Consider the following 14,858-nt stretch of genomic DNA (forward strand, 5'->3'; position numbering starts at 1 on the left):
CTGCCTCTCAGTTATTCATTGCATGAGATTACCTTCAGCTTGGTGTCAGGAGAGAGAGGTGAAAAACAAATCAGTGCCTCTTCTCACCATGAATGTCAGTTCTATCAAAGATAGCTAACATGTCCCAAGCATTTGCTTTGTACCCTGCACAAAATTATTTTCATACACCAAATGAGTTACTATATAAAAAAGCATTTAAAAGACTGGCTGCGGGCTTCCCTGGTGGCACAGTGGTTGAGAGTCCGCCTGCCAATGCAGGGGACGTGGGTTCGTGCCCCGGTCCGGGAAGATCCCACATGCCGCAGAGCGGCTGGGCCTGAGAGCCATGGCCGCTGAGCCTGTGCGTCCGGAGCCTGTGCTCCGCAACGGGAGAGGCCACAACAGTGAGAGGCCCGCATACCGAAAAAAAAAAAAAAAAGACTGGCTGGCACATAATAAGTGCTCAACTAATGCACATAGTAAGTGCTATTATCATGAAATCTTTCCAACAACACTGAGGGAAGTAGTATCATCACCTTCCTTGTGCAGATAGGGAAACTGGGCCATTGTTAGGTAACTTGTCAAGTTCTGTATCTAAGGTCACATGGTGGGTCAGTGGCTGGGTAGAGATTTGAACACAGAACAGGTGGCTTTGCCTCTGTCCAGGATTCTTTCTAACTGTATCATCTCTTCTCCTCTGCTCAGTGAGAATACACACAGTTTGCACCAAATTTGATCCGTCAGGGTCCTTCATGTGCTCACTTAGGGCAGCTGACCCTGCCATTGGGTCTTAGCTGTTTTGAGGCCAATCCCTGCCCTTTCAGAGCATGCCCTGAGAGTCCAGAAATGTCCTGGGAGGGACTTGAGGGACAGCTCTCTGGTGATTGACCTCCAGCAAGGCACAGGCCGAGGCTGAGATCTCTTCTGCAGGGACCTTTCACAGGAGTGACCAGACGGGGACAGCAGGAGGGGCTAAGGGAGCCCAGAATGCACCTTGGGAAAACCCAACAGATAGTCCATTTGGCCTTTCCTCTCTCTTTCCCCGACCCCTACCCTGACAACAACCGGGATAGTGAAATGGTTAAGAGCAAAGTGTCTGAGCACAAATCCTGCCCCGTCACTTACTAGTCAGTTGATTTGGGTCACCTACCCAAGCCTCAGTTTCCCTATGGGGTTGTACGAGGAGTAACTAAAATGACACATAAAACTCTTGAATATGACCCCAGGTCCCCAGGTTAGAAAATGTACAGAATCTTCTGCCATGATTAAGCTTTTAAGAATCAGCACCCTTGGGTGCCTGTGAAGGAGGAGAAGAGATGGCACAAGGGTGGACTTTTGAGGCATTTTAGAAGCAAGCCTAGACCTCTCATTGCACTAGAGCCTCAAGAAATCTTTTCAATTTGGATTAAATTTCAAAAACAGATTCCAGATTTATTGATGTTGAGTTACATGCAGTTGTTACAGCGTTAGTTCAGAGTCAACTATAAGAAAAGCCATGGCTCAAAGGTGGATTTCTTGCTTAGGGCTCCCTGTGCGTGAAGCATGCACGCGTCTGATTTTTCTTTTATTCCTTTATAGTTTCTGAATCAGATCTTCCCAGAACAAGTGGTAAGTACTTTGAAAACAGCATCCTGTATTTGGTTTAAAATTTATTTATCCTTCTATACAGTTATTTATATCTTAAAGAATAAACACTGCCTCACTGGACTTCAATGAATGGTATGAGGGTTGCATAAGAATGTGATTTGTGTCCTTTACGGAAATACAAGGGCAATAGAAACTTCCTTCAGCTACAGCATAAATGGACCATGTGGTTCTCTAGTTAGGTTCTTCTTCCATTTTAATTTGCCTTTGCCTCAAACTTCAGTGCACATCAGAATCAACTAAGATATGTGGCTGAATGCAGGTCCTTAGAGTTCACCTCCCCACTCCACACACTCGGATTTGGCTGGCGTGGGGTGGGGCTCAGGAATCTGCATTTTTATATAACCGAAAATAAGGATGGTCTGCAGACCACACTTTGAGCAAGCATGCTGCATGGCCCAGGACTGAATGAAGTTTTCATGTTTACAATGTAATTATGGGACTTGGCTAAACATTTCCAAAGCAAGCAACAGAAGATACGTGTATAGAGTTTAAGGGCTACCTTTTTAAACTTATTTTTTCTTAATGTCTGTATTTTGCTTAATGTCAAGTAAATGCAGGTTTTTCACATTTTCCCAAATGGTTATTGGCTCCATCCTAAGTCTGACTTGTTGATGTAAAGACTCTTCCATAAGTGAGTTGCTGAGATTGAACTTTTACACATCTTGCACAATGGCTTCCACATCCATGCCACCTCACTTGGCCAGAAGAGGTCCTACCAGGGATCCTTCTAAACAGGAGAAGTCCCTGCAGGGACTCAGGGTCCAGTGGAAAGATAGACATTAATCTCTGAGCACACAGTTACAACTACAGCTGTGATGGGTGCTGCAGCAAGAGGTCCAGAGCGAGAGAGACACGCTCAAGCCATCAGAGAGAGCAGCCCCGAGGAAGCCACAGGTGACCTGAGGTCCGGGGCTGATGGTGGCGTTAGCCAGACAGAGGAGGAAGGGTGTTTTTCTGTTACTCATTGGCACTGTTGCCAGGAACTTGAGGGAACAGATACAGACTTAGGTTGACAGTAGCCACCCTCCCCCTGCAGTCAGATACTCCCCCCTCCGCATGCTTAGCCATCCTTCTATCGTGTAGCTAACCAGCGTAGTGTGCTGATGGGAGGTCATCTCTAGGTCCCATTCCCCAAACTGTGCCTTTGATACATTTTCTGAAGCTCTAGAAAAAAAAAGCTTCTGATCAACAAAGGTTGGAAGTGTCACCTGCCATTGGTGGTAGAACACCGTTTGTCTTTTGGGGCAAATGGGTGAAGAGCAGGTGTGTGGGCAGCTGCAGTCAGACTCGGTTCTTGTCTGCTTTCTAAGTCCTCGTCTAAATCTGCGTGGAGATGATGGAGGCAAATCCAGAGACGTACCCATGAGCACATCTCCCGGATGCTCATCCTTGGTCATGTCTCAAACTGATGCGTCAGGCAGTGAGCAGCCTGGCACAGTCTCCACTTTGTGCTATCCTGTCCCTCCGTACCATCCCCTTAGGCCGGCCATCCTCCCCTTCGTCCATGGAGAGGGCTCAGACAAGGCTCCCATCCACAAAATCCTTAAACTTCACTGAGATGGATGCATTCTGTATGGCAGAAAATACAGTACCTGAGAGCATGAAATAAGCTGGGTGCTTCCCAAGCATAGATCACATCCTGGGACTATAACTGGTGTTAGAGGGCCCGGAAAGGAGACACGTACTTTATTACATCTCATATTACTGAACACCCCAGATCCAACCCACTTGTTTTAAAGGTCTATTGCAAAACCCCAAACACTTTCAGCAAGAATGCTGCAGGCACAGAAACCCAACACTGAAACACAGCACCCCGTGGCATGATCGTGAGGTGAACGTCGAGCCAGTTTCTGTGTCTGTAGGTCATTTACCAACAGCAGAATTGCCTAAGATGAATTTGATTTCTTTCTAGATCCGTGGGTTCTCCACACCACAGATGACAGTAAGATATTTTTTCTTTAATTGTCCTCCCTGGGGTTTTGCTCGCTGGCTGGGTTGGCCAGGGTTACTTGAGGCTGAGTGCAGTCTTGGCCACAGAGCAAGTGCCTGCCCTTTAGAACGCAGGGATGGAGAGGGAGGGGTCAAGGGTTCAGAGATCCTCTGAGTGTCCCAGACACATGCTCAGCCAGTTTCGTCTGCCATTCTCCTTCCTTCTTCTCTCTGCCTCTCAGTTATTCATTGCATGAGATTACCTTCAGCTTGGTGTCAGGAGAGAGAGGTGAAAAACAAATCAGTGCCTCTTCTCACCATGAATGTCAGTTCTATCAAAGATAGCTAACATGTCCCAAGCATTTGCTTTGTACCCTGCACAAAATTATTTTCATACACCAAATGAGTTACTATATAAAAAAGCATTTAAAAGACTGGCTGCGGGCTTCCCTGGTGGCACAGTGGTTGAGAGTCCGCCTGCCAATGCAGGGGACGTGGGTTCGTGCCCCGGTCCGGGAAGATCCCACATGCCGCAGAGCGGCTGGGCCTGAGAGCCATGGCCGCTGAGCCTGTGCGTCCGGAGCCTGTGCTCCGCAACGGGAGAGGCCACAACAGTGAGAGGCCCGCATACCGAAAAAAAAAAAAAAAAGACTGGCTGGCACATAATAAGTGCTCAACTAATGCACATAGTAAGTGCTATTATCATGAAATCTTTCCAACAACACTGAGGGAAGTAGTATCATCACCTTCCTTGTGCAGATAGGGAAACTGGGCCATTGTTAGGTAACTTGTCAAGTTCTGTATCTAAGGTCACATGGTGGGTCAGTGGCTGGGTAGAGATTTGAACACAGAACAGGTGGCTTTGCCTCTGTCCAGGATTCTTTCTAACTGTATCATCTCTTCTCCTCTGCTCAGTGAGAATACACACAGTTTGCACCAAATTTGATCCGTCAGGGTCCTTCATGTGCTCACTTAGGGCAGCTGACCCTGCCATTGGGTCTTAGCTGTTTTGAGGCCAATCCCTGCCCTTTCAGAGCATGCCCTGAGAGTCCAGAAATGTCCTGGGAGGGACTTGAGGGACAGCTCTCTGGTGATTGACCTCCAGCAAGGCACAGGCCGAGGCTGAGATCTCTTCTGCAGGGACCTTTCACAGGAGTGACCAGACGGGGACAGCAGGAGGGGCTAAGGGAGCCCAGAATGCACCTTGGGAAAACCCAACAGATAGTCCATTTGGCCTTTCCTCTCTCTTTCCCCGACCCCTACCCTGACAACAACCGGGATAGTGAAATGGTTAAGAGCAAAGTGTCTGAGCACAAATCCTGCCCCGTCACTTACTAGTCAGTTGATTTGGGTCACCTACCCAAGCCTCAGTTTCCCTATGGGGTTGTACGAGGAGTAACTAAAATGACACATAAAACTCTTGAATATGACCCCAGGTCCCCAGGTTAGAAAATGTACAGAATCTTCTGCCATGATTAAGCTTTTAAGAATCAGCACCCTTGGGTGCCTGTGAAGGAGGAGAAGAGATGGCACAAGGGTGGACTTTTGAGGCATTTTAGAAGCAAGCCTAGACCTCTCATTGCACTAGAGCCTCAAGAAATCTTTTCAATTTGGATTAAATTTCAAAAACAGATTCCAGATTTATTGATGTTGAGTTACATGCAGTTGTTACAGCGTTAGTTCAGAGTCAACTATAAGAAAAGCCATGGCTCAAAGGTGGATTTCTTGCTTAGGGCTCCCTGTGCGTGAAGCATGCACGCGTCTGATTTTTCTTTTATTCCTTTATAGTTTCTGAATCAGATCTTCCCAGAACAAGTGGTAAGTACTTTGAAAACAGCATCCTGTATTTGGTTTAAAATTTATTTATCCTTCTATACAGTTATTTATATCTTAAAGAATAAACACTGCCTCACTGGACTTCAATGAATGGTATGAGGGTTGCATAAGAATGTGATTTGTGTCCTTTACGGAAATACAAGGGCAATAGAAACTTCCTTCAGCTACAGCATAAATGGACCATGTGGTTCTCTAGTTAGGTTCTTCTTCCATTTTAATTTGCCTTTGCCTCAAACTTCAGTGCACATCAGAATCAACTAAGATATGTGGCTGAATGCAGGTCCTTAGAGTTCACCTCCCCACTCCACACACTCGGATTTGGCTGGCGTGGGGTGGGGCTCAGGAATCTGCATTTTTATATAACCGAAAATAAGGATGGTCTGCAGACCACACTTTGAGCAAGCATGCTGCATGGCCCAGGACTGAATGAAGTTTTCATGTTTACAATGTAATTATGGGACTTGGCTAAACATTTCCAAAGCAAGCAACAGAAGATACGTGTATAGAGTTTAAGGGCTACCTTTTTAAACTTATTTTTTCTTAATGTCTGTATTTTGCTTAATGTCAAGTAAATGCAGGTTTTTCACATTTTCCCAAATGGTTATTGGCTCCATCCTAAGTCTGACTTGTTGATGTAAAGACTCTTCCATAAGTGAGTTGCTGAGATTGAACTTTTACACATCTTGCACAATGGCTTCCACATCCATGCCACCTCACTTGGCCAGAAGAGGTCCTACCAGGGATCCTTCTAAACAGGAGAAGTCCCTGCAGGGACTCAGGGTCCAGTGGAAAGATAGACATTAATCTCTGAGCACACAGTTACAACTACAGCTGTGACGGGTGCTGCAGCAAGAGGTCCAGAGCGAGAGAGACACGCTCAAGCCATCAGAGAGAGCAGCCCCGAGGAAGCCACAGGTGACCTGAGGTCCGGGGCTGATGGTGGCGTTAGCCAGACAGAGGAGGAAGGGTGTTTTTCTGTTACTCATTGGCACTGTTGCCAGGAACTTGAGGGAACAGATACAGACTTAGGTTGACAGTAGCCACCCTCCCCCTGCAGTCAGATACTCCCCCCTCCGCATGCTTAGCCATCCTTCTATCGTGTAGCTAACCAGCGTAGTGTGCTGATGGGAGGTCATCTCTAGGTCCCATTCCCCAAACTGTGCCTTTGATACATTTTCTGAAGCTCTAGAAAAAAAAAGCTTCTGATCAACAAAGGTTGGAAGTGTCACCTGCCATTGGTGGTAGAACACCGTTTGTCTTTTGGGGCAAATGGGTGAAGAGCAGGTGTGTGGGCAGCTGCAGTCAGACTCGGTTCTTGTCTGCTTTCTAAGTCCTCGTCTAAATCTGCGTGGAGATGATGGAGGCAAATCCAGAGACGTACCCATGAGCGTATCTCCCGGATGCTCATCCTTGGTCATGTCTCAAACTGACGCGTCAAGCAGTGAGCAGCCTGGCACAGTCTCCACTTTGTGCTATCCTGTCCCTCCGTACCATCCCCTTAGGCCGGCCATCCTCCCCTTCGTCCATGGAGAGGGCTCAGACAAGGCTCCCATCCACAAAATCCTTAAACTTCACTGAGATGGATGCATTCTGTATGGCAGAAAATATAGTACCTGAGAGCATGAAATAAGCTGGGTGCTTCCCAAGCATAGATCACATCCTGGGACTATAACTGGTGTTAGAGGGCCCGGAAAGGAGACACGTACTTTATTACATCTCATATTACTGAACACCCCAGATCCAACCCACTTGTTTTAAAGGTCTGTTGCAAAACCCCAAACACTTTCAGCAAGAATGCTGCAGGCACAGAAACCCAACACTGAACCACAGCACCCCGTGGCATGATCGTGAGGTGAACGTCGAGCCAGTTTCTGTGTCTGTAGGTCATTTACCAACAGCAGAATTGCCTAAGATGAATTTGATTTCTTTCTAGATCCGTGGGTTCTCCACACCACAGATGATGGTAAGATATTTTTTCTTTAATTGTCCTCCCTGGGGTTTTGCTCGCTGGCTGGGTTGGCCAGGGTTACTTGAGGCTGAGTGCAGTCTTGGCCACAGAGCAAGTGCCTGCCCTTTAGAACGCAGGGATGGAGAGGGAGGGGTCAAGGGTTCAGAGATCCTCTGAGTGTCCCAGACACATGCTCAGCCAGTTTCGTCTGCCATTCTCCTTCCTTCTTCTCTCTGCCTCTCAGTTATTCATTGCATGAGATTACCTTCAGCTTGGTGTCAGGAGAGAGAGGTGAAAAACAAATCAGTGCCTCTTCTCACCATGAATGTCAGTTCTATCAAAGATAGCTAACATGTCCCAAGCATTTGCTTTGTACCCTGCACAAAATTATTTTCATACACCAAATGAGTTACTATATAAAAAAGCATTTAAAAGACTGGCTGCGGGCTTCCCTGGTGGCACAGTGGTTGAGAGTCCGCCTGCCAATGCAGGGGACGTGGGTTCGTGCCCCGGTCCGGGAAGATCCCACATGCCGCAGAGCGGCTGGGCCTGAGAGCCATGGCCGCTGAGCCTGTGCGTCCGGAGCCTGTGCTCCGCAACGGGAGAGGCCACAACAGTGAGAGGCCCGCATACCGAAAAAAAAAAAAAAAAGACTGGCTGGCACATAATAAGTGCTCAACTAATGCACATAGTAAGTGCTATTATCATGAAATCTTTCCAACAACACTGAGGGAAGTAGTATCATCACCTTCCTTGTGCAGATAGGGAAACTGGGCCATTGTTAGGTAACTTGTCAAGTTCTGTATCTAAGGTCACATGGTGGGTCAGTGGCTGGGTAGAGATTTGAACACAGAACAGGTGGCTTTGCCTCTGTCCAGGATTCTTTCTAACTGTATCATCTCTTCTCCTCTGCTCAGTGAGAATACACACAGTTTGCACCAAATTTGATCCGTCAGGGTCCTTCATGTGCTCACTTAGGGCAGCTGACCCTGCCATTGGGTCTTAGCTGTTTTGAGGCCAATCCCTGCCCTTTCAGAGCATGCCCTGAGAGTCCAGAAATGTCCTGGGAGGGACTTGAGGGACAGCTCTCTGGTGATTGACCTCCAGCAAGGCACAGGCCGAGGCTGAGATCTCTTCTGCAGGGACCTTTCACAGGAGTGACCAGACGGGGACAGCAGGAGGGGCTAAGGGAGCCCAGAATGCACCTTGGGAAAACCCAACAGATAGTCCATTTGGCCTTTCCTCTCTCTTTCCCCGACCCCTACCCTGACAACAACCGGGATAGTGAAATGGTTAAGAGCAAAGTGTCTGAGCACAAATCCTGCCCCGTCACTTACTAGTCAGTTGATTTGGGTCACCTACCCAAGCCTCAGTTTCCCTATGGGGTTGTACGAGGAGTAACTAAAATGACACATAAAACTCTTGAATATGACCCCAGGTCCCCAGGTTAGAAAATGTACAGAATCTTCTGCCATGATTAAGCTTTTAAGAATCAGCACCCTTGGGTGCCTGTGAAGGAGGAGAAGAGATGGCACAAGGGTGGACTTTTGAGGCATTTTAGAAGCAAGCCTAGACCTCTCATTGCACTAGAGCCTCAAGAAATCTTTTCAATTTGGATTAAATTTCAAAAACAGATTCCAGATTTATTGATGTTGAGTTACATGCAGTTGTTACAGCGTTAGTTCAGAGTCAACTATAAGAAAAGCCATGGCTCAAAGGTGGATTTCTTGCTTAGGGCTCCCTGTGCGTGAAGCATGCACGCGTCTGATTTTTCTTTTATTCCTTTATAGTTTCTGAATCAGATCTTCCCAGAACAAGTGGTAAGTACTTTGAAAACAGCATCCTGTATTTGGTTTAAAATTTATTTATCCTTCTATACAGTTATTTATATCTTAAAGAATAAACACTGCCTCACTGGACTTCAATGAATGGTATGAGGGTTGCATAAGAATGTGATTTGTGTCCTTTACGGAAATACAAGGGCAATAGAAACTTCCTTCAGCTACAGCATAAATGGACCATGTGGTTCTCTAGTTAGGTTCTTCTTCCATTTTAATTTGCCTTTGCCTCAAACTTCAGTGCACATCAGAATCAACTAAGATATGTGGCTGAATGCAGGTCCTTAGAGTTCACCTCCCCACTCCACACACTCGGATTTGGCTGGCGTGGGGTGGGGCTCAGGAATCTGCATTTTTATATAACCGAAAATAAGGATGGTCTGCAGACCACACTTTGAGCAAGCATGCTGCATGGCCCAGGACTGAATGAAGTTTTCATGTTTACAATGTAATTATGGGACTTGGCTAAACATTTCCAAAGCAAGCAACAGAAGATACGTGTATAGAGTTTAAGGGCTACCTTTTTAAACTTATTTTTTCTTAATGTCTGTATTTTGCTTAATGTCAAGTAAATGCAGGTTTTTCACATTTTCCCAAATGGTTATTGGCTCCATCCTAAGTCTGACTTGTTGATGTAAAGACTCTTCCATAAGTGAGTTGCTGAGATTGAACTTTTACACATCTTGCACAATGGCTTCCACATCCATGCCACCTCACTTGGCCAGAAGAGGTCCTACCAGGGATCCTTCTAAACAGGAGAAGTCCCTGCAGGGACTCAGGGTCCAGTGGAAAGATAGACATTAATCTCTGAGCACACAGTTACAACTACAGCTGTGACGGGTGCTGCAGCAAGAGGTCCAGAGCGAGAGAGACACGCTCAAGCCATCAGAGAGAGCAGCCCCGAGGAAGCCACAGGTGACCTGAGGTCCGGGGCTGATGGTGGCGTTAGCCAGACAGAGGAGGAAGGGTGTTTTTCTGTTACTCATTGGCACTGTTGCCAGGAACTTGAGGGAACAGATACAGACTTAGGTTGACAGTAGCCACCCTCCCCCTGCAGTCAGATACTCCCCCCTCCGCATGCTTAGCCATCCTTCTATCGTGTAGCTAACCAGCGTAGTGTGCTGATGGGAGGTCATCTCTAGGTCCCATTCCCCAAACTGTGCCTTTGATACATTTTCTGAAGCTCTAGAAAAAAAAAGCTTCTGATCAACAAAGGTTGGAAGTGTCACCTGCCATTGGTGGTAGAACACCGTTTGTCTTTTGGGGCAAATGGGTGAAGAGCAGGTGTGTGGGCAGCTGCAGTCAGACTCGGTTCTTGTCTGCTTTCTAAGTCCTCGTCTAAATCTGCGTGGAGATGATGGAGGCAAATCCAGAGACGTACCCATGAGCGTATCTCCCGGATGCTCATCCTTGGTCATGTCTCAAACTGACGCGTCAAGCAGTGAGCAGCCTGGCACAGTCTCCACTTTGTGCTATCCTGTCCCTCCGTACCATCCCCTTAGGCCGGACATCCTCCCCTTCGTCCATGGAGAGGGCTCAGACAAGGCTCCCATCCACAAAATCCTTAAACTTCACTGAGATGGATGCATTCTGTATGGCAGAAAATATAGTACCTGAGAGCATGAAATAAGCTGGGTGCTTCCCAAGCATAGATCACATCCTGGGACTATAACTGGTGTTAGAGGGCCCGGAAAGGAGACACGTACTTTATTACATCTCATATTACTGAACACCCCAGATCCAACCCACTTGTTTTAAAGGTCTGTTGCAAAACCCCAAACACTTTCAGCAAGAATGCTGCAGGCACAGAAACCCAACACTGAACCACAGCACCCCGTGGCATGATCGTGAGGTGAACGTCGAGCCAGTTTCTGTGTCTGTAGGTCATTTACCAACAGCAGAATTGCCTAAGATGAATTTGATTTCTTTCTAGATCCGTGGGTTCTCCACACCACAGATGATGGTAAGATATTTTTTCTTTAATTGTCCTCCCTGGGGTTTTGCTCGCTGGCTGGGTTGGCCAGGGTTACTTGAGGCTGAGTGCAGTCTTGGCCACAGAGCAAGTGCCTGCCCTTTAGAACGCAGGGATGGAGAGGGAGGGGTCAAGGGTTCAGAGATCCTCTGAGTGTCCCAGACACATGCTCAGCCAGGTTCGTCTGCCATTCTCCTTCCTTCTTCTCTCTGCCTCTCAGTTATTCATTGCATGAGATTACCTTCAGCTTGGTGTCAGGAGAGAGAGGTGAAAAACAAATCAGTGCCTCTTCTCACCATGAATGTCAGTTCTATCAAAGATAGCTAACATGTCCCAAGCATTTGCTTTGTACCCTGCACAAAATTATTTTCATACACCAAATGAGTTACTATATAAAAAAGCATTTAAAAGACTGGCTGCGGGCTTCCCTGGTGGCACAGTGGTTGAGAGTCCGCCTGCCAATGCAGGGGACGTGGGTTCGTGCCCCGGTCCGGGAAGATCCCACATGCCGCAGAGCGGCTGGGCCTGAGAGCCATGGCCGCTGAGCCTGTGCGTCCGGAGCCTGTGCTCCGCAACGGGAGAGGCCACAACAGTGAGAGGCCCGCATACCGAAAAAAAAAAAAAAAAGACTGGCTGGCACATAATAAGTGCTCAACTAATGCACATAGTAAGTGCTATTATCATGAAATCTTTCCAACAACACTGAGGGAAGTAGTATCATCACCTTCCTTGTGCAGATAGGGAAACCGGGCCATTGTTAGGTAACTTGTCAAGTTCTGTATCTAAGGTCACATGGTGGGTCAGTGGCTGGGTAGAGATTTGAACACAGAACAGGTGGCTTTGCCTCTGTCCAGGATTCTTTCTAACTGTATCATCTCTTCTCCTCTGCTCAGTGAGAATACACACAGTTTGCACCAAATTTGATCCGTCAGGGTCCTTCATGTGCTCACTTAGGGCAGCTGACCCTGCCATTGGGTCTTAGCTGTTTTGAGGCCAATCCCTGCCCTTTCAGAGCATGCCCTGAGAGTCCAGAAATGTCCTGGGAGGGACTTGAGGGACAGCTCTCTGGTGATTGACCTCCAGCAAGGCACAGGCCGAGGCTGAGATCTCTTCTGCAGGGACCTTTCACAGGAGTGACCAGACGGGGACAGCAGGAGGGGCTAAGGGAGCCCAGAATGCACCTTGGGAAAACCCAACAGATAGTCCATTTGGCCTTTCCTCTCTCTTTCCCCGACCCCTACCCTGACAACAACCGGGATAGTGAAATGGTTAAGAGCAAAGTGTCTGAGCACAAATCCTGCCCCGTCACTTACTAGTCAGTTGATTTGGGTCACCTACCCAAGCCTCAGTTTCCCTATGGGGTTGTACGAGGAGTAACTAAAATGACACATAAAACTCTTGAATATGACCCCAGGTCCCCAGGTTAGAAAATGTACAGAATCTTCTGCCATGATTAAGCTTTTAAGAATCAGCACCCTTGGGTGCCTGTGAAGGAGGAGAAGAGATGGCACAAGGGTGGACTTTTGAGGCATTTTAGAAGCAAGCCTAGACCTCTCATTGCACTAGAGCCTCAAGAAATCTTTTCAATTTGGATTAAATTTCAAAAACAGATTCCAGATTTATTGATGTTGAGTTACATGCAGTTGTTACAGCGTTAGTTCAGAGTCAACTATAAGAAAAGCCATGGCTCAAAGGTGGATTTCTTGCTTAGGGCTCCCTGTGCGTGAAGCATGCACGCGTCTGATTTTTCTTTTATTCCCTTATAGTTTCTGAATCAGATCTTCCCAGAACAAGTGGTAAGTACTTTGAAAACAGCATCCTGTATTTGGTTTAAAATTTATTTATCCTTCTATACAGTTATTTATATCTTAAAGAATAAACACTGCCTCACTGGACTTCAATGAATGGTATGAGGGTTGCATAAGAATGTGATTTGTGTCCTTTACGGAAATACAAGGGCAATAGAAACTTCCTTCAGCTACAGCATAAATGGACCATGTGGTTCTCTAGTTAGGTTCTTCTTCCATTTTAATTTGCCTTTGCCTCAAACTTCAGTGCACATCAGAATCAACTAAGATATGTGGCTGAATGCAGGTCCTTAGAGTTCACCTCCCCACTCCACACATTCGGATTTGGCTGGCGTGGGGTGGGGCTCAGGAATCTGCATTTTTATATAACCGAAAATAAGGATGGTCTGCAGACCACACTTTGAGCAAGCATGCTGCATGGCCCAGGACTGAATGAAGTTTTCATGTTTACAATGTAATTATGGGACTTGGCTAAACATTTCCAAAGCAAGCAACAGAAGATACGTGTATATAGTTTAAGGGCTACCTTTTTAAACTTATTTTTTCTTAATGTCTGTATTTTGCTTAATGTCAAGTAAATGCAGGTTTTTCACATTTTCCCAAATGGTTATTGGCTCCATCCTAAGTCTGACTTGTTGATGTAAAGACTCTTCCATAAGTGAGTTGCTGAGATTGAACTTTTACGCATCTTGCACAATGGCTTCCACATCCATGCCACCTCACTTGGCCAGAAGAGGTCCTACCAGGGATCCTTCTAAACAGGAGAACCTATGAACAGCATCACAACCATCCCTGGCCTCGGATGACCAAACACCTTCTAAGTGGTACCTTCTCATCCTTTTAAATGCGAGGAAGAAGGACTGGGGAGTTTTGGTCTTTAAAACTTAAATCTATATCAAAAGGAAACTAAGCAGTAACCAATATGTTCTCTTTATCGGTGATTAAATGACAAATGAAGGATATGTACAGCCTCCGTGAAGAAGAGGAATGCTCCCTGACTTAACCTAGCAAATCTCAGCATTTCTCCTTTATGCTCAGAGTGCTGGTGGGTCTTCTAGCACCCATGGGTCCTTTAATCCACAAAGAAGCCTCTAAGGATGTCACCCGTCTTGTGTGCCCCAAAGGGGAGTTTCTAGTCAAATTATCCATCTTTAGAGCAACCTCTGGCATTTACTATGTGGACTGCTGTGTGTACATACATGTCACTATGCACAGGATGTGACCATGATAACCCAGCTGTCACATGAGAATGTGTTCCCCAGGAGAGCATGTCTGTCCAAGCAGTCGCTTTGGAGCACGTTATTTTGACATTTGGGGCTGCATCTTTGGAACCTGCCTTTCCTCCTAGCTGGGGCCACATTCAGGCATATCTCAGTGATGGTAGGTATTGTCATTTGAGACTACGTTTGAGCCATAGAAATAGGCAGTTGGTATTTGAAGTTTAATCTTGTGGATAGATTTGGGCTGTTCATCAAAGGGTGGTATTTGGGATGGACATTGTGGAAGCATAGGAGGTGGTGAATGTCCAGAACCAAGAATGTCCCTGGTGGCCTCCAGCATTGAATGAGGGCTGACAGAGTGACAGAGAGAGAGGTTCTCAGCCTCTGGGCAGTGGGCAGAGCTTCCGGATCTTTGCATCCAGCCCCTTCTCTGAGCCAAGGTGCAGAGGGTCGACCCTCCTGGAGGAGAGCCGACATCGAATGACCTTTCCTTCTCTCCACTCTGCAGCTTTGTTTGTCACGGAGGAACCCTCAACAGCAAGTACAGCAGGAGGTAACGTTTGTTATGTGGGATCCCTGGGGGCTCATTACCTTTCTGCACCCAGAGGTCCATCTCTGATCCAGAAGAGGTGCAGAAGCTGTAAGAGATGGGGGTGCTCAGCTTTCAAGGGTGGGGACTTC

The 14,858-nt window shown here is 46.9% G+C and overlaps 1 protein-coding gene across 1 annotated transcript in view; it reads left to right on the plus strand.

Moving 5' to 3' along the window:
• The window catches only part of DMBT1 (deleted in malignant brain tumors 1), a 78,460-nt gene that overhangs the window by 11,593 nt on the left and 52,009 nt on the right, over positions 1-14,858 (plus strand). The window contains exons 3-8 of the mRNA XM_049696892.1: positions 5,344-5,373; positions 7,325-7,354; positions 9,130-9,159; positions 11,111-11,140; positions 12,916-12,945; positions 14,686-14,730. Coding sequence (XP_049552849.1) covers positions 5,344-5,373; positions 7,325-7,354; positions 9,130-9,159; positions 11,111-11,140; positions 12,916-12,945; positions 14,686-14,730 — 195 coding nt within the window. The remainder of the gene's footprint in view (positions 1-5,343; positions 5,374-7,324; positions 7,355-9,129; positions 9,160-11,110; positions 11,141-12,915; positions 12,946-14,685; positions 14,731-14,858) is intronic.

This window comes from Orcinus orca, chromosome 14 (genome assembly GCF_937001465.1).
Source record: "Orcinus orca chromosome 14, mOrcOrc1.1, whole genome shotgun sequence".
Lineage (NCBI taxonomy): Eukaryota > Metazoa > Chordata > Mammalia > Artiodactyla > Delphinidae > Orcinus > Orcinus orca.